The sequence below is a fragment of the Electrona antarctica genome, assembly GCF_951216825.1.
Source record: "Electrona antarctica genome assembly, chromosome: 16".
Lineage (NCBI taxonomy): Eukaryota > Metazoa > Chordata > Actinopteri > Myctophiformes > Myctophidae > Electrona > Electrona antarctica.
In genome coordinates this window covers 990,109-1,013,550 of record NC_136797.1, presented here as the reverse complement: position 1 = coordinate 1,013,550, position 23,442 = coordinate 990,109, and the positions used below count along the sequence as shown (strand labels likewise).

The following is a 23,442-nucleotide window of genomic DNA, read 5'->3' as shown; positions in this document are numbered from 1 at the left end:
ACTTTATGTTTACACAATACTGTACCTCCAACTGTATATACTTTATGTTTACACAATGCTGTACCTCCAACTGTATATACTTTATGTAAATGAGCTTTATGAATGTGTGTGTTTAATAGGCTAATAATAATTAGTCGTTATCTCCATGATAAATCAATTCATACTAAACCTTAAATAAAATATTTATGTTTCAACATTAAACACAGAAAAAAACGGCAAACGAGGCTGTTCTGATATTTTATTTTATTCTTGTATTTATTATGCTTTTTGAATCTCATCCCTGAGTGACACCAATACATTACAATACAAACTTAATCTAATGTTTTTTTAAAACATCAGGATTTAGCATTTTCACCAAATCTAAACTAAACCTGCCAAAACCCACTTTAAATACAAAGGAAATTAAACATTTTCCTAGACAGCTCCAAGTACAGAGCCCTGGAGAACCCCGCTCAGCCGTTAGTATAGAGGTTCAACATGGTCACCAGATCTCACAGACCTCTGCTGTAGCATTAACAACACCTATCCCTGCATACAGGGGGCGTGTGAAGGTCGTCCTCTCTGTGTGAAGGAGACTCATTGTGTTTCCACACACATCATAGTAACACACTACACCTGCTGGGGGATCTACATACACCCCCACCCTGTGGCTCCCCCCTGTGGAGGGAACAGGTCCTGACACTTCAGTCCGAATGTTGTTGTGACGGAACACGTAGCGTTTATTACTATCATGGTACCATAACACCCATGACTGAGGAGTGGCTCCAAACCATGATAGACCCCCATCCTTTCTGTTGACGTCATCCTGACAGACTGCTACCTCAACCTCCTCTCCACTCCATTCCACTTCATAGTAATGGAGGTCAGATATACATTCTTTACTCAACACATTAGGGTAACGGGTGAATCTTAGAGGATGGTCTGCATACCGTTGGCCTCCAGCTGGCCAAGTCACCTTCCTGTTGTTCTCTGACAGGAGGAGGTCTCTGTTCGCTGTGTTTGGATCCAACGACAGAGGAGAGGAATCTGTTGGAGGAAACACAGTAAAACACACGTGATGAAATGGACTGACACGCGCGCGCACGTTTCTACGTCACAACAAAACTTTACAGTCTCTCGTCTCAGACAGTATACGCGCGCGCGCGTGTGTGTGTGTGTGTGTGTGTGTGTAGACTGACACGCGCGCGCACGTTTCCACGTCAGAACAGAAGTTGTAAACACTGCTCAGTCTGTTGTCTCAGTGCGCGTGCGTGTAGCTATAGCAGCCGGTTGTGTCTGTTGTTTATGTCTCTCTCTCTCTCTATCGCTCTCTCTCTCTCTCTCTCTCTCTCTCAGTAATGTGTTGTCTATGTCTCTCTCTCGCTCTCGCTCTCTCTCTCTCTCAGTAATGCGTTGTCTATGTCTCTCTCTCTCTCTCTCCACCCTCTCTCTCTCTGTCTCTCTCTCTCCACCCTCTCTCTCTCTCTCTCTCTCTCTCTCCACCCTCTCTCTCTCTGTCTCTCTCTCCACCCTCTCTCTCCACCCTCTCTCTCTCCACCCTCTCTCTCTCTCTCCTCTCTCTCTCTCCACCCTCTCTCTCTCTCCACCCTCTCTCTCTCTCTCTCTCTCTCTCTACCCTCTCTGAGAGAGCTCTCTCCACCCTCTCTCTCTCTCTCCACCCTCTCTCTCTCTGTCTCTCTCTCTCCTCTCTCTATCTCCACCCTCTCTCTCTCTCCACCCCCTCTCTCTCTCTCTCTCTCTCTCTCTCTACCCTCTCTGAGAGAGCTCTCTCCACCCTCTCTCTCTCTCTCCACCCTCTCTCTCTCTCTCTCTCTCGCTCTCTCTCTCTCTCAGTAATGCGTTGTCTATGTCTCTCTCTCTCTCTCTCCACCCTCTCACTCTCTCTCTCCACCCTCTCTCTCTCTGTCTCTCTCTCCACCCTCTCTCTCTCTCTCTCTCTCTCTCCACCCTCTCTCTCTCTCTCTCCACCCTCTCTGTCTCTCTCTCTCCACCCTCTCTCTCTCTCCACCCTCTCTCTCTCTCTCCACCCTCTCTCTCTCTGTCTCTCTCTCTCCACCCTCTCTCTCTCTCTCCACCCTCTCTCTCTCTGTCTCTCTCTCCACCCTCTCTCTCCACTCTCTCTCTCTCTCCACCCTCTCTCTCTCTGTCTCTCTCTCTCCTCTCTCTCTCTCCACCCTCTCTCTCTCTCCACCCTCTCTCTCTCTCTCTCTCTCTCTCTCTCTCTACCCTCTCTGAGAGAGCTCTCTCCACCCTCTCTCTCTCTCTCCACCCTCTCTCTCTCTCTCTCTCTCTCTCTCTCTCTCTCTCTCTCTCTCAATTCAATTCAAATATACTTTATTGGCATGACAAGCATTCTTATACACTGACACCACGCTAGACAGGAACGCCCAAATATGTCACATCCGGTTTTAGCCTGGGGTAAGAATTTTCTATGGCTGCCAATGCAACTTGGTCCAATCCTTAATCACATACGGACAAACATCTATGCCGATGCTATCTAACTTGCGGAGGTAGCTTGCCTTGTCCACGGGCAACAGATCTTTCAACGTATGGCATTGGTGGCAGTGGCAGCAATGGCCGAACGGATTGCGGAGCGGTCTTGATACCGGAAGGTCGCCAGTTCGAATCAGCGGTCCGACACGTTAAAATTACCACCGCTGAAGTGCCCTTGAACAAGGCATTGAACCACTACGATGAAATGTGTTCTATGAGCAGGGCCTGGCTGGAAACAAGTTCTTGAGCTTAGCCCAGATACCCTGGGTAAATATAGTAATCATTTCATTTCATTTCATCATTTCATTTCATTTCAAATACGTTTGATAATCGATACTCTGCTCAATATTGTTTTGAAAATGCCGCAAATTGCATTGCAGTGAACGAGCGCAAATCACAACTTCCCCCGGTGGTGGGCGGAGTCACAGTTTGAGGCGCTGTTTACGCGCCGTGGTGTCAGTGTTATACAGTGCATGAAACAAAATAATAAATTATACATATTCAGAATCAGAACAAATAATATAAACAAGACAAGGGAAAACATTAGCAAAATTACATTGATCTATTCATTGTAGTAGACCAAATCTAGCCTGAATCAGATCTGTGTCACTTCAAGATAGAAATCCGATTTGCTTAAATAAGTCTAAATGCAGACAGGTCACATGGAATCCGATTTTTTCAAATGTGACTTGAGTCACATCCAGAGGTGGTTTCAAATCCGATTTAAATCCGATCTGAGGTCTCAGGGGCGATTCACACTATGTTCCCGGGTGCGCACTCGGGACCACTTGGCAGATGTTGTGGTAGTGTGAATGATGCGTACCGTTCCCGGGAGCGGATCGCCCAAACGTCCCCGGGACCGCATGAGGGGCGGGTCTCTGGACCGTTGAAGTGTATTCAGATACGGATCGTTCCAATGTGAAGGCATGCGTGCCTAAAGAAGGAAGTGGACTGTTTTTTTTAGAACGTGACATGATCTCTAGTCGACGAGCCAAGCGTCAACAAAAACAACACACAGGCGCTGCACGACGCAACACCAGCGCATTTCTCAACGCCGCCCGTCTCCTGTTGAATCTGCGTATACGCGCAGCACCGCAGTACGCGCTGATCTTATTCTGCGGAGTACACGTGGCTCTTGGGCTTTGCTTAGCATAGTTTCCAAAGTAAAACAAAATAATAATAATGCTAAAGTAGAATCCATAGCAAACTAATATCAAACACAACACTGGAGCACAGAACTGACTGACACAGTGAATAGCAGGCAGGCTGACAGTGAAGTAGTATAACGGCAAAGAGCCAAAGAGGCAACGCAATATGTGTCTGGATTTATTTGAGACAATGTCGCAGAGTTGATGGTCAGTGTCCGTGAGCGCCAGCCATCAAGCACAGCGCCATCTGGAGGATTAAAGTGTGTTATGCAAGTGTACCCGGGTGCGCTGTTGAATCTCGGGCAATGTGAATCATGGCCATCGGGGACCAGGCAACCGTATTCGGAAACGGTTCCAATGAAACGGATTCAGTCCGTCTCAGTGTGAATTGCCTATCAGTCTGAATGCAACGACCACATGAAGTGACCTGAGTCACATGTCAAGCTGTCCAAACGTCACCCGTAGCGCGACCCGAGCGCTACTAACATGACGTCATTACAGAGCGCCAGTATTTTTATTTAAGTAAACAAACAAGAGAGAGAGAAAAACAACCACACGAGAGCAAAAGAAAACAAGCGAGAGGACAGAAAAGAGAGGAAAACAATATTGCAACACACGTTTGTTTTATAGGAATAATGTCACTTCATTATGTCAGCACTACAGCGGAGCGGACAGACGGTGAAATCTGTACCAAAGTCCTGACGTCACTCGCTCATCCCTTGGTCCAGGGTCGAAAAAGTTTAATTTTAAATTGTCTCATATAAGCATTGTGGTCCAAAAATAAATAAACTGTCAAAACGATGTCGGGGAGGTGTCTCTGTATCGTTACAACAGTCAGTCACTCATTTGATACAATCTCTTTCTAGCGAAAATGTTAATAATTCGGTGGCAGTAACATTAGAGTTTTCTCTCAGTCAGTTGATTCTTTATATCCATTTGAGTCAAACCGCTGTGATCATTTGTTTATTTTTGGAACACAGTTCTTATTTGACGCGATATGAAGAAGTTATTGGAATTCCGAAGGGGGGGTGCGGTTAAATGCAAACCGGGTAGGATGTGAAATGACAATGCGCTCCTCGGGGAGGAGACACACTGGAGGATGCCTCCGTTATTCCGTACAATATTCTAAACTTCTCTAAATGTACAGAAACAAGGCCGTTTATGAGGATAAATGAGGAGAACGGCTACACGCGGTCCTATCTGCAATGTCAGATAGTTGTTGGTTAAAATAGAAAGGAGAGCTCGTAGTCCCGATGCCAAAAATACTTTTTAATGTATTGTATAATGACTCGTCGGAGGTAAATAAAATCATGCAAAGGACATACAATGAGTGATGGCATTTTCTTCACCTCAACTTATATCTCGAGCCTTGAACCTAGAAGGATTTTGTTTTAACCTGGAGTGCTGCATGTTGTCTGCTACGGCAGTACTTGTTTCTCAATGTATTGTATAATAACAAATATTTTTGGCATCGGGACTACGAGCTGTGCGACCTCTCCTTTCTATTTTAAAGTTTGTCTCCCGTGGTCAGCACCTCCCTACTGTGTGCTGTTACTGCGCTCCTAACTCCTTTGGTAACCACGGTAACCAAAGCAGATATGTCGATGCAGGGCGGTTTTGCGTTGAGTTGTTAAAATCAGTCTGAATGCACAGATCGGATTTGGTCACTTGCAAACGGTAGTGTGAATGACTGGGCCAAAAGATCGGATTTGAGAAAAAAATCGGATTTGAATCGGATTTGACTTTATGTGACTGCAGTCTAAAGCCGGCCTTATAGTGTTCACCCATTGTCCCTCATTTTGTGGCAGGCTGATACATATTTTGCTGCCAACCTGGAACATTCGGCTTTTTCATCTAATAAGTAGGGGATTGCCTGGATAGAGTCAAACTCTATCCTTGTTTTTGTTATTTCTGTGAATTTAGGGTATAGTATTCTTCTCTAATGTGTTCATATTTTTCACATATTTTTCAAGAAGTGGAGCTCTGTCTCCACCACTCCTTGACTACAGTGAGGCAGTGAGGACACAGCCTGTCCTCTCTGGGCAGTGAGGACACAGTGAGGACACAGTCTGTCCTCTCTGGGCAGTGAGGACACAGCCTGTCCTCTCTGGGCAGTGAGGACACAGTGAGGACACAGCCTGTCCTCTCTGGGCAGTGAGGACACAGTGAGGACACAGTGAGGACACAGCCTGTCCTCTCTGGGCAGTGAGGACACAGCCTGTCCTCTCTGGGCAGTGAGGACACAGTGAGGACACAGTCTGTCCTCTCTGGGCAGTGAGGACACAGTGAGGACACAGCCTGTCCTCTCTGGGCAGTGAGGACACAGTGAGGACACAGCCTGTCCTCTCTGGGCAGTGAGGACACAGTCTGTCCTCTCTGGGCAGTGAGGACACAGTCTGTCCTCTCTGGGCAGTGAGGACACAGTGAGGACACAGTCTGTCCTCTCTGGGCAGTGAGGACACAGTGAGGACACAGCCTGTCCTCTCTGGACAGTGAGGACACAGCCTGCCCTCTCTGGACAGTGAGGACACAGCCTGCCCTCTCTAGGCAGTGAGGACACAGTCAATCCTCTCTGGGCAGTGAGGACACAGCCTGTCCTCTCTGGACAGTGAGGACACAGTCTGTCCTCTCTGGGCAGTGAGGACACAGTCTGTCCTCTCTGGGCAGTGAGGACACAGTCTGTCCTCTCTGGGCAGTGAGGACACAGCCTGTCCTCTCTGGGCAGTGAGGACACAGTGCGGACACAGCCTGTCCTCTCTGGACAGTGAGGACACAGCCTGTCCTCTCTGGGCAGTGAGGACACAGCCTGTCCTCTCTGGGCAGTGAGGACACAGCCTGTCCTCTCTGGGCAGTGAGGACACAGTGAGGACACAGTCTGTCCTCTCTGGGCAGTGAGGACAGAGTGAGGACACAGTCTGTCCTCTCTGGGCAGTGAGGACACAGCCTGTCCTCTCTGGGCAGTGAGGACACAGTGAGGACACAGCCTGTCCTCTCTGGGCAGTGAGGACACAGTGAGGACACAGCCTGTAGTCCTGGTGGCTGAGTGGACCCCAAACCTCAGTGTCTGTCCCATCTAGTGTAGTCCTGGTGGCTGAGTGGACCCCAAACCTCACTGTCTGTCCCATCTAGTCCTGGTGGCTGAGTGGACCCCAAACCTCAGTGTCTGTCCCATCTAGTCCTGGTGGCTGAGTGGACCCCAAACCTCACTGTCTGTCCCATCTAGTGTAGTCCTGGTGACTGAGTGGACCCCAAACCTCAGTGTCTGTCCCATCTAGTCCTGGTGGCTGAGTGGACCCCAAACCTCACTGTCTGTCCCATCTAGTGTAGTCCTGGTGACTGAGTGGACCCCAAACCTCAGTGTCTGTCCCATCTAGTCCTGGTGGCTGAGTGGACCCCAAACCTCAGTGTCTGTCCCATCTAGTCCTGGTGACTGAGTGGACCCCAAACCTCACTGTCTGTCCCATCTAGTCCTGGTGACTGAGTGGACCCCAAACCTCACTGTCTGTCCCATCTAGTGTAGTCCTGGTGACTGAGTGGACCCCAAACCTCACTGTCTGTCCCATCTAGTCCTGGTGGCTGAGTGGACCCCAAACCTCACTGTCTGTCCCATCTAGTGTAGTCCTGGTGGCTGAGTGGACCCCAAACCTCACTGTCTGTCCCATCTAGTGTAGTCCTGGTGACTGAGTGGACCCCAAACCTCACTGTCTGTCCCATCTAGTCCTGGTGACTGAGTGGACCCCAAACCTCACTGTCTGTCCCATCTAGTGTAGTCCTGGTGACTGAGTGGACCCCAAACCTCAGTGTCTGTCCCATCTAGTGTAGTCCTGGTGGCTGAGTGGACCCCAAACCTCAGTGTCTGTCCCATCTAGTCCTGGTGGCTGAGTGGACCCCAAACCTCAGTGTCTGTCCCATCTAGTGTAGTCCTGGTGACTGAGTGGACCCCAAACCTCACTGTCTGTCCCATCTAGTGTAGTCCTGGTGGCTGAGTGGACCCCAAACCTCAGTGTCTGTCCAAACTAGTGTAGTCCTGGTGACTGAGTGGACCCCAAACCTCACTGTCTGTCCCATCTAGTGTAGTCCTGGTGGCTGAGTGGACCCCAAACCTCAGTGTCTGTCCCATCTAGTGTAGTCCTGGTGACTGAGTGGACCCCAAACCTCACTGTCTGTCCCATCTAGTGTAGTCCTGGTGACTGAGTGGACCCCAAACCTCACTGTCTGTCCCATCTAGTGTAGTCCTGGTGGCTGAGTCGACCCCAAACCTCACTGTCTGTCCCATCTAGTGTAGTCCTGGTGACTGAGTGGACCCCAAACCTCACTGTCTGTCCCATCTAGTGTAGTCCTGGTGACTGAGTGGACCCCAAACCTCACTGTCTGTCCCATCTAGTGTAGTCCTGGTGGCTGAGTGGACCCCAAACCTCACTGTCTGTCCCATCTAGTGTAGTCCTGGTGGTTGAGTGGACCCCAAACCTCACTGTCTGTCCCATCTAGTGTAGTCCTGGTGACTGAGTGGACCCCAAACCTCACTGTCTGTCCCATCTAGTGTAGTCCTGGTGACTGAGTGGACCCCAAACCTCACTGTCTGTCCCATCTAGTGTAGTCCTGGTGGCTGAGTGGACCCCAAACCTCACTGTCTGTCCCATCTAGTCCTGGTGACTGAGTGGACCCCAAACCTCACTGTCTGTCCCATCTAGTGTAGTCCTGGTGGCTGAGTGGACCCCAAACCTCACTGTCTGTCCCATCTAGTGTAGTCCTGGTGACTGAGTGGACCCCAAACCTCACTGTCTGTCCCATCTAGTGTAGTCCTGGTGGCTGAGTGGACCCCAAACCTGACTGTCTGTCCCATCTAGTCCTGGTGACTGAGTGGACCCCAAACCTCACTGCCATAGAGAGCGATTGGTTGGATAATGCTGTCAAATATGATTATCCAAATTCTATGTTATGCATAATTATAGTCTATAGGCCAATTGCCAATATTTCCACATTGCTTGTGCTCATGTAGACTAGTTCTATATTGTTATATGAACACATGTTGGTTGTGGGTGCAGTACTTTAGTTAGACTAGTCATTGGTCCGAAAAACGACAACCCACCTCAAAGTTCAAACCCTAACCTAACCATAACCGCAAGCACGGGGGGAGGCGCTAGTCCGAGGTGCGGACGCATGTCGAACTAATGCTCCGTCGGATTATAGTATGCCTCCCGTTGGTTGTGAACATTATAAGAAGCAAAGGACATGATGACTTCCGTGGAGCAGGCAAAAGGAATAAGGTATTAGTTTGGTGAAATTAAATGAATCTGAGCTAAAGATATTTGAATGCAGTCTATTCGGTGTTATTAAACTATAAGCCCCCAATATTAGCCTAAGATTTTGACTCTGATAGATGTATTATCGATTCCGACGCTTCATTACAAGCGTCAAAATTATTAAGATAAGTCTATACTGCCATGGCTTGGCAGTATTGAACAGTATTTATTTTCTATTGCAAGACGTGGCCTTTAGTGCATTTTTGTGGGCTTGCTGCAGCTAGCACATACTAGTATATAATACAATACCACCCGTCATAATATAGTCGGATCGCCCGTCTCATGGTCTCTCAGCCCTGCATGATGGGGACCAGGAGTTTAGAACGCCCCATGGGGACCGGGAGTTTAGAACGCCCCATGGGGACCGGGAGTTTAGAACGCCCCATGGGGACCAGGAGTTTAGAACGCCCCATGGGGACCAGGAGTTTAGAATGCCCCATGGGGACCAGGAGTTTAGAATGCCCCATGGGGACCAGGAGTTTAGAATGCCCCATGGGGACCAGGAGTTTAGAATGCCCCATGGGGACAGGGAGTTTAGAACGCCCCATGGGGACCGGGAGTTTAGAACGCCCCATGGGGACCAGGAGTTTAGAACGCCCCATGGGGACCAGGAGTTTAGAATGCCCCATGGGGACCAGGAGTTTAGAACGCCCCATGGGGACCAGGAGTTTAGAACGCCCCATGGGGACCAGGAGTTTAGAATGCCCCATGGGGACCAGGAGTTTAGAATGCCCCATGGGGACCAGGAGTTTAGAATGCCCCATGGGGACAGGGAGTTTAGAACGCCCCATGGGGACCGGGAGTTTAGAACGCCCCATGGGGACCAGGAGTTTAGAACGCCCCATGGGGACCAGGAGTTTAGAACGCCCCATGGGGACCAGGAGTTTAGAACGCCCCATGGGGACCGGGAGTTTAGAACGGCCCATGGGGACCGGGAGTTTAGAACGCCCCATGGGGACCGGGAGTTTAGAACGCCCCATGGGGACCGGGAGTTTAGAACGCCCCATGGGGACCGGGAGTTTAGAATGCCCCATGGGGACCAGGAGTTTAGAATGCCCCATGGGGACCAGGAGTTTAGAATGCCCCATGGGGACAGGGAGTTTAGAACGCCCCATGGGGACCGGGAGTTTAGAACGCCCCATGGGGACCGGGAGTTTAGAACGCCCCATGGGGACCAGGAGTTTAGAACGCCCCATGGGGACCAGGAGTTTAGAACGCCCCATGGGGACCAGGAGTTTAGAACGCCCCATGGGGACCAGGAGTTTAGAACGCCCCATGGGGACCAGGAGTTTAGAACGCCCCATGGGGACCAGGAGTTTAGAATGCCCCATGGGGACCAGGAGTTTAGAATGCCCCATGGGGACCAGGAGTTTAGAATGCCCCATGGGGACCGGGAGTTTAGAACGCCCCATGGGGACCAGGAGTTTAGAATGCCCCATGGGGACCAGGAGTTTAGAACGCCCCATGAGGACCAGGAGTTTAGAACGCCCCATGGGGACCAGGAGTTTAGAATGCCCCATGGGGACCAGGAGTTTAGAACGCCCCATGAGGACCAGGAGTTTAGAACGCCCCATGGGGACCAGGAGTTTAGAACGCCCCATGGGGACAGGGAGTTTAGAATGCCTTTAGAACGCCCCATGGGGACCAGGAGTTTAGAACGCCCCATGGGGACCAGGAGTTTAGAACGCCCCATGAGGACAGGGAGTTTAGAACGCCCCATGGGGACCGGGAGTTTAGAATGCCCCATGGGGACCAGGAGTTTAGAACGCCCCATGGGGACCAGGAGTTTAGAACGCCCCATGGGGACCAGGAGTTTAGAATGCCCCATGGGGACCAGGAGTTTAGAACGCCCCATGGGGACCAGGAGTTTAGAACGCCCCATGGGGACCAGGAGTTTAGAATGCCCCATGGGGACCAGGAGTTTAGAACGCCCCATGGGGACCAGGAGTTTAGAACGCCCCATGGGGACCAGGAGTTTAGAACGCCCCATGGGGACCAGGAGTTTAGAACGCCCCATGGGGACCAGGAGTTTAGAATGCCCCATGGGGACCAGGAGTTTAGAATGCCCCATGGGGACCAGGAGTTTAGAATGCCCCATGGGGACCGGGAGTTTAGAACGCCCCATGGGGACCAGGAGTTTAGAATGCCCCATGGGGACCAGGAGTTTAGAACGCCCCATGAGGACCAGGAGTTTAGAACGCCCCATGGGGACCAGGAGTTTAGAATGCCCCATGGGGACCAGGAGTTTAGAACGCCCCATGAGGACCAGGAGTTTAGAACGCCCCATGGGGACCAGGAGTTTAGAACGCCCCATGGGGACAGGGAGTTTAGAATGCCTTTAGAACGCCCCATGGGGACCAGGAGTTTAGAACGCCCCATGGGGACCAGGAGTTTAGAACGCCCCATGAGGACAGGGAGTTTAGAACGCCCCATGGGGACCGGGAGTTTAGAATGCCCCATGGGGACCAGGAGTTTAGAACGCCCCATGGGGACCAGGAGTTTAGAACGCCCCATGGGGACCAGGAGTTTAGAATGCCCCATGGGGACCAGGAGTTTAGAACGCCCCATGGGGACCAGGAGTTTAGAACGCCCCATGGGGACCAGGAGTTTAGAATGCCCCATGGGGACCAGGAGTTTAGAATGCCCCATGGGGACCAGGAGTTTAGAATGCCCCATGGGGACCAGGAGTTTAGAACGCCCCATGGGGACCAGGACTTGTAAGCAGCGTGCAGGGAGAACATGGGAGTCAAGTGTGATTTTGGGATCATGCAACAGTTACCACGTCAACTCAATGTCATTAAAACTATGATATAATTATATAATTTTGTAATGCCATATTTAGCCAATAAAGACGGCAATGTTCAATGCTAAGAGATAGCTATATATAGTAGCCAAAAACCTCTGCACGCTCCTGTACCATGGACCCCAAACCTCACTGTCTGTCCCATCTAGTGTAGTCCTGGTGACTGAGTGGACCCCAAACCTCACTGTCTGTCCCATCTAGTGTAGTCCTGGTGACTGAGTGGACCCCAAACCTCACTGTCTGTCCCATCTAGTGTAGTCCTGGTAGGTGAGTCGACCCCAAACCTCACTGTCTGTCCCATCTAGTGTAGTCCTGGTGACTGAGTGGACCCCAAACCTCACTGTCTGTCCCATCTAGTGTAGTCCTGGTGACTGAGTGGACCCCAAACCTCACTGTCTGTCCCATCTAGTGTAGTCCTGGTGGCTGAGTGGACCCCAAACCTCACTGTCTGTCCCATCTAGTGTAGTCCTGGTGGTTGAGTGGACCCCAAACCTCACTGTCTGTCCCATCTAGTGTAGTCCTGGTGACTGAGTGGACCCCAAACCTCACTGTCTGTCCCATCTAGTGTAGTCCTGGTGACTGAGTGGACCCCAAACCTCACTGTCTGTCCCATCTAGTGTAGTCCTGGTGGCTGAGTGGACCCCAAACCTCACTGTCTGTCCCATCTAGTCCTGGTGACTGAGTGGACCCCAAACCTCACTGTCTGTCCCATCTAGTGTAGTCCTGGTGGCTGAGTGGACCCCAAACCTCACTGTCTGTCCCATCTAGTGTAGTCCTGGTGACTGAGTGGACCCCAAACCTCACTGTCTGTCCCATCTAGTGTAGTCCTGGTGGCTGAGTGGACCCCAAACCTGACTGTCTGTCCCATCTAGTCCTGGTGACTGAGTGGACCCCAAACCTCACTGCCATAGAGAGCGATTGGTTGGATAATGCTGTCAAATATGATTATCCAAATTCTATGTTATGCATAATTATAGTCTATAGGCCAATTGCCAATATTTCCACATTGCTTGTGCTCATGTAGACTAGTTCTATATTGTTATATGAACACATGTTGGTTGTGGGTGCAGTACTTTAGTTAGACTAGTCATTGGTCCGAAAAACGACAACCCACCTCAAAGTTCAAACCCTAACCTAACCATAACCGCAAGCACGGGTGGAGGCGCTAGTCCGAGGTGCGGACGCATGTCGAACTAATGCTCCGTCGGATTATAGTATGCCTCCCGTTGGTTGTGAACATTATAAGAAGCAAAGGACATGATGACTTCCGTGGAGCAGGCAAAAGGAATAAGGTATTAGTTTGGTGAAATTAAATGAATCTGAGCTAAAGATATTTGAATGCAGTCTATTCGGTGTTATTAAACTATAAGCCCCCAATATTAGCCTAAGATTTTGACTCTGATAGATGTATTATCGATTCCGACGCTTCATTACAAGCGTCAAAATTATTAAGATAAGTCTATACTGCCATGGCTTGGCAGTATTGAACAGTATTTATTTTCTATTGCAAGACGTGGCCTTTAGTGCATTTTTGTGGGCTTGCTGCAGCTAGCACATACTAGTATATAATACAATACCACCCGTCATAATATAGTCGGATCGCCCGTCTCATGGTCTCTCAGCCCTGCATGATGGGGACCAGGAGTTTAGAACGCCCCATGGGGACCGGGAGTTTAGAACGCCCCATGGGGACCGGGAGTTTAGAACGCCCCATGGGGACCAGGAGTTTAGAACGCCCCATGGGGACCAGGAGTTTAGAATGCCCCATGGGGACCAGGAGTTTAGAATGCCCCATGGGGACCAGGAGTTTAGAATGCCCCATGGGGACCAGGAGTTTAGAATGCCCCATGGGGACAGGGAGTTTAGAACGCCCCATGGGGACCGGGAGTTTAGAACGCCCCATGGGGACCAGGAGTTTAGAACGCCCCATGGGGACCAGGAGTTTAGAATGCCCCATGGGGACCAGGAGTTTAGAACGCCCCATGGGGACCAGGAGTTTAGAATGCCCCATGGGGACAGGGAGTTTAGAACGCCCCATGGGGACCGGGAGTTTAGAACGCCCCATGGGGACCGGGAGTTTAGAACGCCCCATGGGGACCAGGAGTTTAGAACGCCCCATGGGGACCAGGAGTTTAGAACGCCCCATGGGGACCAGGAGTTTAGAACGCCCCATGGGGACCAGGAGTTTAGAACGCCCCATGGGGACCAGGAGTTTAGAACGCCCCATGGGGACCAGGAGTTTAGAATGCCCCATGGGGACCAGGAGTTTAGAATGCCCCATGGGGACCAGGAGTTTAGAATGCCCCATGGGGACCGGGAGTTTAGAACGCCCCATGGGGACCAGGAGTTTAGAATGCCCCATGGGGACCAGGAGTTTAGAACGCCCCATGAGGACCAGGAGTTTAGAACGCCCCATGGGGACCAGGAGTTTAGAATGCCCCATGGGGACCAGGAGTTTAGAACGCCCCATGAGGACCAGGAGTTTAGAACGCCCCATGGGGACCAGGAGTTTAGAACGCCCCATGGGGACAGGGAGTTTAGAATGCCTTTAGAACGCCCCATGGGGACCAGGAGTTTAGAACGCCCCATGGGGACCAGGAGTTTAGAACGCCCCATGAGGACAGGGAGTTTAGAACGCCCCATGGGGACCGGGAGTTTAGAATGCCCCATGGGGACCAGGAGTTTAGAACGCCCCATGGGGACCAGGAGTTTAGAACGCCCCATGGGGACCAGGAGTTTAGAATGCCCCATGGGGACCAGGAGTTTAGAACGCCCCATGGGGACCAGGAGTTTAGAACGCCCCATGGGGACCAGGAGTTTAGAATGCCCCATGGGGACCAGGAGTTTAGAATGCCCCATGGGGACCAGGAGTTTAGAATGCCCCATGGGGACCAGGAGTTTAGAACGCCCCATGGGGACCAGGACTTGTAAGCAGCGTGCAGGGAGAACATGGGAGTCAAGTGTGATTTTGGGATCATGCAACAGTTACCACGTCAACTCAATGTCATTAAAACTATGATATAATTATATAATTTTGTAATGCCATATTTAGCCAATAAAGACGGCAATGTTCAATGCTAAGAGATAGCTATATATAGTAGCCAAAAACCTCTGCGCGCTCCTGTACCATGGAGGAGTGACGTCAGGAGAAGGCTACTCTTTGGCGCCCCTAGTGGACCGGACCGGTTCTATACCATCTAGTTCAAGTTCCTGAAGGGAAGAAATAAGAAATACTTTTTGAAATGTCTATGGGGAAAATGCACGGGGAATTATTTCCTGAGCTGCTGCTGAATTAGTTACATTTTCACTAGAAACAATCCTGTATCAAATATGACTGACTGACTGTCACAAACGATACAGAGACACTGTTGAGTCAAAACTCAGTAATGGAGCCTTTGCTTGGCATCTCAAAAAACTACCCTTCCCAGAGTGCAACACAAAAGATGGCCGCTGCTCATTAGGAGCACCTGGAGACTATAAAAGGCCATTCAAACAATCGGAGGCAGAGAGAAGACAAGTTATTTCAGGAGTTCAGCACAAAGATGCCAATGGTCTGTTGAAATGTTTATTTACTTGTTTGAAATGCTGCAATACTGCTTTAATGTGTTCATGGTTGGGTTAAGGAACACATTGTAGAACACATTCATTGTGGGTTAATTGGGCACCCTTCTGTGTTCACACTTGACAATGGTTTGGAAGTTAATTCATTTGTGTTTAAGTATAAATTACAAAAGAATAAGACAAACTGTTAACTGTTAAAATAATTTACATTAAGAATTTAAAGACTACTAAAAATGTGGACAATTCATGGTTCATATGTTAAAAGGTTTAAAATGCCTATTTAGAAAAGAGCTGATCTACAAGCTCAAGGATCAGCTATTTATCTTATTTCTTTATGCCAACTGCTTAAATGGTTACTTGATTTGAAATATCTGTTCCATTTAAATGGTTAATTTGAAGTGATTCATTTAAAATGTTGACTTTAATAATTTGTCTAAAATATTGGATTGGCTTGGAGGTTAAGTCATTTAATTTAACATTGAATTGTTTAAAATACATGTGATTGTTTAAAAGACATTTGCTTGCTTAAAATACGTTATGTTTAAAAACAAGTGGTTAATAAATAACTTATTGAGTGATAAGCTGTTTAAAAAGAATATTATCTGTTTGGCATTGTTGTAACCTTTGTTTTTCTGTCTTCAAAGGTTTACAACCTACTTGATTAACAACCAATTAACAAAATGAAGCCAACAGTTCAAAAGCAACAAAGTTGGAAAATAAAAAGTTGGATTGTGTTGGAAATCTCGAGTTGTCTCTAGTCCTTTGGAGTTGAACAGGAAATGAACTTGACAGACACCTCCCTGACAATATAACGATACAGAGACACCTCCCTGACAATATAACGATACAGAGACACCTCCCTGACAATATAACGATACAGAGACACCTCCCTGACAATATAACGATACAGAGACACCTCCCTGACAATATAACGATACAGAGACACCTCCCTGACAATATCGCCCAGACCGTTTGCTTATTTTTGTCGTTTCTTCTATGAAACGATTTTAAGATGACCCCATGTTATTCTCCATGGAGAAATACTTCTGTGAACCAGGGGATGAGCGAGTGACATCAGGACTTTAGAACCAGGGGAGGAGCGAGTGACGTCAGGACTTTAGAACCAGGGGAGGAGCGAGTAACGTCAGGACTTTAGAACCAGGGGAGGGGCGAGTGACGTCAGGACTTTAGAACCAGGGGATGAGTGAGTGATGTCAGGACTTTAGAAACAGGGGATGAGCGAGTGACATCAGGACTTTAGAACCAGGGGTTGAGCGAGTGACGTCAGGACTTTAGAACCAGGGGATGAGCGAGTGACGTCATGACTTTAGAACCAGGATGAGCGAGTGACGTCATGACTTTGGCGCTCTAGATGGTATTTAGTCATATCTTGTCAATACTTTTCATCGCTTTACATGTAACACACACACACACACACACACACACACACACACACACACACACACACACACACACACACACACACACACACACACACACACACACACACACACACACACACACACACACACACACACACACACACACACACACCACCATGTACTCACATCGTAAGAAGTCCCGCCTGTCCGTGCTGCCAGGAATCACTGGTGGAGCTGAAATCACAAAGTACACACAACACCTCATCAACCCTGCTGAGTAAATGTACTCAGTACTGGTTACTATGTAATCTGAGTATATGTACTCAGTTGGTTACTATGTAATCTGAGTATATGTACTCTCTAAATCAGGAGAGTACATAGACCTCGGGGCAAGACCTCGACCTCGCTCGTGCGGACTGGTACCCTAGTCAAAATATGGCCCTTGAGGAAAATGTATTGGGGAACCCTGCTCTATAGCAATGATTACTGTCACAATATAGAGCTATTTAACACTGTTACTGAACACACTCTATACTATACTATGATTACTGTCACAATATAGAGCTATTTAACACTGTTACTGAACACACACTATAGCAATGATTACTGTCAAAATATAGAGGTATTTAACACTGTTACTGAACACACACTCTATAGCAATGATTACTGTCACAATATAGAGCTATTTAACACTGTTACTGAACACACTATAGCAATGATGTTTAGATGGATATGCTTTGTATTCCCTCTTTTTATAATAATAATAGAAACAACAACTTGTCAAACTGTACAAAGACAAAACAAATCTCACCTCTTGGTGCATCCTTCGGGCTGCCATCAGCATCCTGTTGAACACAATCATTTCAATGTCATTATGACTTCTATTGAATATCAGCATTTATTACATGGCTTGGTTGAATGCTTGATTCTGATTGGTCAATTGCTAAATTCAGCGGTGTGTTATTTCTTGATAACAGACCGCCCCGCTCTATAACAGACCGCTCTATAACAGACCGCTCCGCTCTATAACAGACCGCTCTATAACAGACCGCTCCGCTCTATAACAGGCCGCTCCGCTCTATAACAGACCGCTCCACTCTATAACAGACCGCTCTATAACAGACCACTCTATAACAGACCGCTCTATAACAGACCGCTCTATAACAGACCACTCTGCTCTATAACAGACCACTCTATAACAGACCGCTCTATAACAGACCACTCTATAACAGACCACTCTATAACAGACCGCTCCACTCTATAACAGACCGCTCCGCTCTATAACAGACCGCTCTATAACAGACCACTCTATAACAGACCACTCTATAACAGACCGCTCCGCTCTATAACAGACCCCTTCACTCTATAACAGACCGCTCCGCTCTATAACAGACCGCTTCACTCTATAACAGACCGCTCCACTCTATAACAGACCACTCTATAACAGAACGCTCCACTCTATAACAGACCGCTCCACTCTATAACAGACCGCTCCGCTATATAACAGACCGCTCCACTCTATAACAGACCGCTCCGCTCTATAACAGACCGCTCCGCTCTATAACAGACCGCTCCACTCTATAACAGACCGCTCCGCTCTATAACAGACCGCTCTATAACAGACCACTCTATAACAGACCGCTCCGCTCTATAACAGACCGCTTCACTCTATAACAGACCGCTCCGCTCTATAACAGACCGCTTCACTCTATAACAGACCGCTCCACTCTATAACAGACCACTCTATAACAGAACGCTCCACTCTATAACAGACCGCTCCACTCTATAACAGACCGCTCCGCTATATAACAGACCGCTCCACTCTATAACAGACCGCTCCGCTCTATAACAGACCGCTCCGCTCTATAACAGACCGCTCCACTCTATAACAGACCGCTCCGCTCTATAACAGACCGCTCCACTCTATAACAGACCACTCTATAACAGACCGCTCCACTCTATAACAGACCACTCTATAACAGACCACTCTATAACAGACCGCCCCGCTCTATAACAGACCGCTCCACTCTATAACAGACCACTCTATAACAGACCGCTCCACTCTATAACAGACCACTCTATAACAGACCACTCTATAACAGACCGCTCCGCTCTATAACAGACCACTCCGCTCTATAACAGACCGCTCTATAACAGACCGCTCTATAACAGACCGCTCCGCTCTATAACAGACCGCTCTATAACAGACCGATCCGCTCTATAACAGACCGCTCTATAACAGACCACTCTATAACAGACCACTCTATAACAGACCGCTCTATAACAGACCACTCTGCTCTATAACAGACCGCTCTATAACAGACCGCTCTATAACAGACCGCTCTATAACAGACCACTCCGCTCTATAACAGACCGCTCCGCTCTATAACAGACCACTCTATAACAGACCGCTCCACTCTATAACAGACCGCTCTATAACAGACCGCTCCACTCTATAACAGACCGCTCCGCTCTATAACAGACCGCTCCACTCTATAACAGACCGCTCCGCTCTATAACAGACCGCTCCACTCTATAACAGACCGCTCCGCTCTATAACAGACCGCTCCACTCTATAACAGACCGCTTCACTCTATAACAGACCGCTCCACTCTATAACAGACCGCTCCGCTCTATAACAGACCGCTCCACTCTATAACAGACCGCTCCGCTCTATAACAGACCGCTCTGCTCTATAACAGACCGCTCTATAACAGACCGCTCCACTCTATAACAGACCGCTCCACTCTATAGCAGACCGCTCCGCTCTATAACAGACCGCTCCACTCTATAACAGACCGCTCCACTCTATAACAGACCGCTCTATAACAGACCGCTCTATAACAGACCGCTCCACTCTATAACAGACCGCTCCGCTCTATAACAGACCGCTCCGCTCTATAACAGACCACTCTATAACAGACCGCTCCACTCTATAACAGACCACTCTATAACAGACCGCTCCGCTCTATAACAGACCGCTCCACTCTATAACAGACCACTCTATAACAGACCGCTCCACTCTATAACAGACCACTCTATAAAAGACCGCTCCACTCTATAACAGACCGCTCCGCTCTATAACAGACCACTCTATAACAGACCGCTCCACTCTATAACAGACCACTCTGTAACAGACCGCTCCACTCTATAACAGACCGCTCCACTCTATAACAGACCGCTCCGCTCTATAACAGACCGCTCCACTCTATAACAGACCGCTCTATAACAGACCGCTCCGCTCTATAACAGACCGCTCCACTCTATAACAGACCACTCTATAACAGACCGCTCCGCTCTATAACAGACCGCTATATAACAGACCGCTCCATTCTATAACAGACCGCTATATAACAGACCGCTCCACTCTATAACAGACCATTCTATAACAGACCGCTCCGCTCTATAACAGACCGCTCTATAACAGACCGCTCCGCTCTATAACAGACAGCTCTGCTCTATAACAGACCACTCTATAACAGACCGCTCCACTCTATAACAGACCGCTCCGCTCTATAACAGACCGCTCTATAACAGACCGCTCTGCTCTATAACAGACCGCTCTATAACAGACCACTCTATAACAGACCGCTCCACTCTATAACAGACCACTCTATAACAGACCGCTCCACTCTATAAAAGACCGCTCCGCTCTATAACAGACCGCTCTATAACAGACCGCTCCACTCTATAACAGACCGCTCCACTCTATAACAGACAGCTCCACTCTATAACAGACCGCTCTATAACAGACCACTCTATAACAGACCACTCTATAACAGACCGCTCCGCTCTATAACAGACCGCTCCGCTCTATAACATACAACTCTATAACAGACCTCTCCGCTCTATAACAGACCACTCTATAACAGACTGCTCTATAACAGACCGCTCTATAACAGACCGCTCCACTCTATAACAGACCGCTCTATAACAGACCACTCTATAACAGACCGCTCTATAACAGACCACTCTATAACAGACCGCTTTATAACAGACCGCTCTATAACAGACCGCTTTATAACAGACCGCTCCGTTCTATAACAGACCGCTCTATAACAGACCGCTCTATAACAGACCACTCTATAACAGACCGCTTTATAACAGACCGCTCTATAACAGACCGCTCTATAACAGACCGCTCCATTCTATAACAGACCGCTCCGCTCTATAACAGACCGCTCTATAACAGACCACTCTATGACAGACCGCTCCGCTCTATAACAGACCGCTTTATAACAGACCGCTCCGTTCTATAACAGACCGCTCCGCTCTATAACAGACCACTCTATAACAGACCACTCTATAACAGACCACTCTATAACAGACCGCTTTATAACAGACCACTCTATAACAGACCGCTTTATAACAGACCGCTCCGTTCTATAACAGACCGCTTTATAACAGACCGCTCTATAACAGACCGCTCTATAACAGACCACTCTATAACAGACCGCTTTATAACAGACCGCTCCGTTCTATAACAGACCGCTCTATAACAGACCGCTTTATAACAGACCGCTCCGCTCTATAACAGACCGCTCTATAACAGACCACTCTATAACAGACGGCTTTATAACAGACCGCTCCGTTCTATAACAGACCACTCTATAACAGACCGCTTTATAACAGACCGCTCCGCTCTATAACAGACCGCTCTATAACAGACCGCTTTATAACAGACCGCTCCGCTCTATAACAGACCGCTTTATAACAGACCGCTCCGCTCTCTAACAGACCGCTCTCTAACAGACCACTCTATAACAGACCGCTCCACTCTATAACAGACCACTCTATAACAGACCGCTCTATAACAGACCACTCTATAACAGACCACTCTATAACAGACCGCTCTATAACAGACCACTCTATAACAGACCACTCTATAACAGACCACTCTATAACAGACCGCTCTATAACAGACCACTCTATAACAGACCACTCTATAACAGACCACTCTATAACAGACCGCTCTATAACAGACCGCTCTATAACAGACCACTCTATAACAGACCACTCTATAACAGACCACTCTATAACAGACCACTCTATAACAGACCACTCTATAACAGACCGCTCTATAACAGACCGCTCTATAACAGACCGCTCTATAACAGACCACTCTATAACAGACCACTCTATAACAGACCACTCTATAACAGACCGCTCCGCTCTCTAACAGACCGCTCTATAACAGACCACTCTATAACAGACCACTCTATAACAGACCGCTCTATAACAGACCGCTCCACTCTATAACAGACCGCTCCACTCTATAACAGACCGCTCCACTCTATAACAGACCGCTCCACTCTATAACAGACCGCTCCGCTCTATAACAGACCGCTCTATAACAGACCACTCTATAACAGACCGCTCCACTCTATAACAGACCGCTCCACTCTATAACAGACCGCTCCGCTATATAACAGACCGCTCCACTCTATAACAGACCGCTCCACTCTATAACAGACCACTCTATAACAGACCGCTCCGCTCTATAACAGACCGCTCCGCTATATAACAGACCGCTCCACTCTATAACAGACCGCTCCGCTCTATAACAGACCGCTTTATAACAGACCGCTCCGCTCTATAACAGACCGCTCTATGACAGACCACTCTATAACAGACCACTCTATAACAGACCACTCTATAACAGACCGCTCTATAACAGACCGCTCTATAACAGACCACTCCACTCTATAACAGACCGCTTTATAACAGACCACTCTATAACAGACCACTCTATAACAGACCACTCTATAACAGACCGCTCCGCTCTATAACAGACCGCTCTATGACAGACCGCTCTATAACAGACCACTCTATAACAGACCACTCTATAACAGACCGCTCCGCTCTATAACAGACCGCTCTATAACAGACCGCTCCGCTCTATAACAGACCGCTCTATAACAGACCACTCTGTAACAGACCGCTCTATAACAGACCGCTCCGCTCTATAACAGACCGCTCCGCTCTATAACAGACCGCTCTATGACAGACCGCTCTATGACAGACCGCTCTATAACAGACCGCTCCACTGTATAACAGACCGCTCCGCTCTATAACAGACCACTCTATAACAGACCGCTCTAGAACAGACCACTCTATAACAGACCGCTCCACTCTATAACAGACCGCTCCGCTCTATAACAGACCGCTCTATAACAGACCGCTCTAGAACAGACCGCTCTATAACAGACCACTCTATAACAGACCACTCTATAACAGACCACTCTATAACAGACCGCTCTATAACAGACCGCTCCGTTCTATAACAGACCACTCTATAACAGACCGCTCTATAACAGACCGCTCCGTTCTATAACAGACCGCTTTATAACAGACCGCTCCGCTCTATAACAGACCGCTTTATAACAGACCGCTCCGTTCTATAACAGACCACTCTATAACAGACCGCTCCGCTCTATAACAGACCACTCTATAACAGACCGCTCTATAACAGACCGCTCTATAACAGACCGCTCCGCTCTATAACAGACCGCTCTATGACAGACCGCTCTATGACAGACCGCTCTATAACAGACCGCTCTATAACAGACCACTCTATAACAGACCACTCCACTCTATAACAGACTGCTCTATAACAGACCACTCTATAACAGACCACTCCACTCTATAACAGACCGCTCTATAACAGACCACTCTATAACAGACCACTCCACTCTATAACAGACTGCTCTATAACAGACCACTCTATAACAGACCACTCTATAACAGACCAC

The 23,442-nt window shown here is 48.5% G+C and overlaps 1 protein-coding gene across 1 annotated transcript in view; it reads right to left on the bottom strand.

Annotated features, from left to right (window-relative positions):
• Positions 1–335: 335 nt before the first annotated feature.
• The window catches only part of LOC306940276 (receptor-interacting serine/threonine-protein kinase 4-like), a gene marked incomplete at its 5' end in the record, with an annotated part of 44,850 nt that continues 21,743 nt past the window's right edge, over positions 336–23,442 (bottom strand). Inside the window, 3 exons of the mRNA XM_079525298.1 lie at positions 336–1,026; positions 16,877–16,924; positions 17,502–17,535. Coding sequence (XP_079381424.1) covers positions 482–1,026; positions 16,877–16,924; positions 17,502–17,535 — 627 coding nt within the window. The 3' untranslated portion in view covers positions 336–481. The remainder of the gene's footprint in view (positions 1,027–16,876; positions 16,925–17,501; positions 17,536–23,442) is intronic.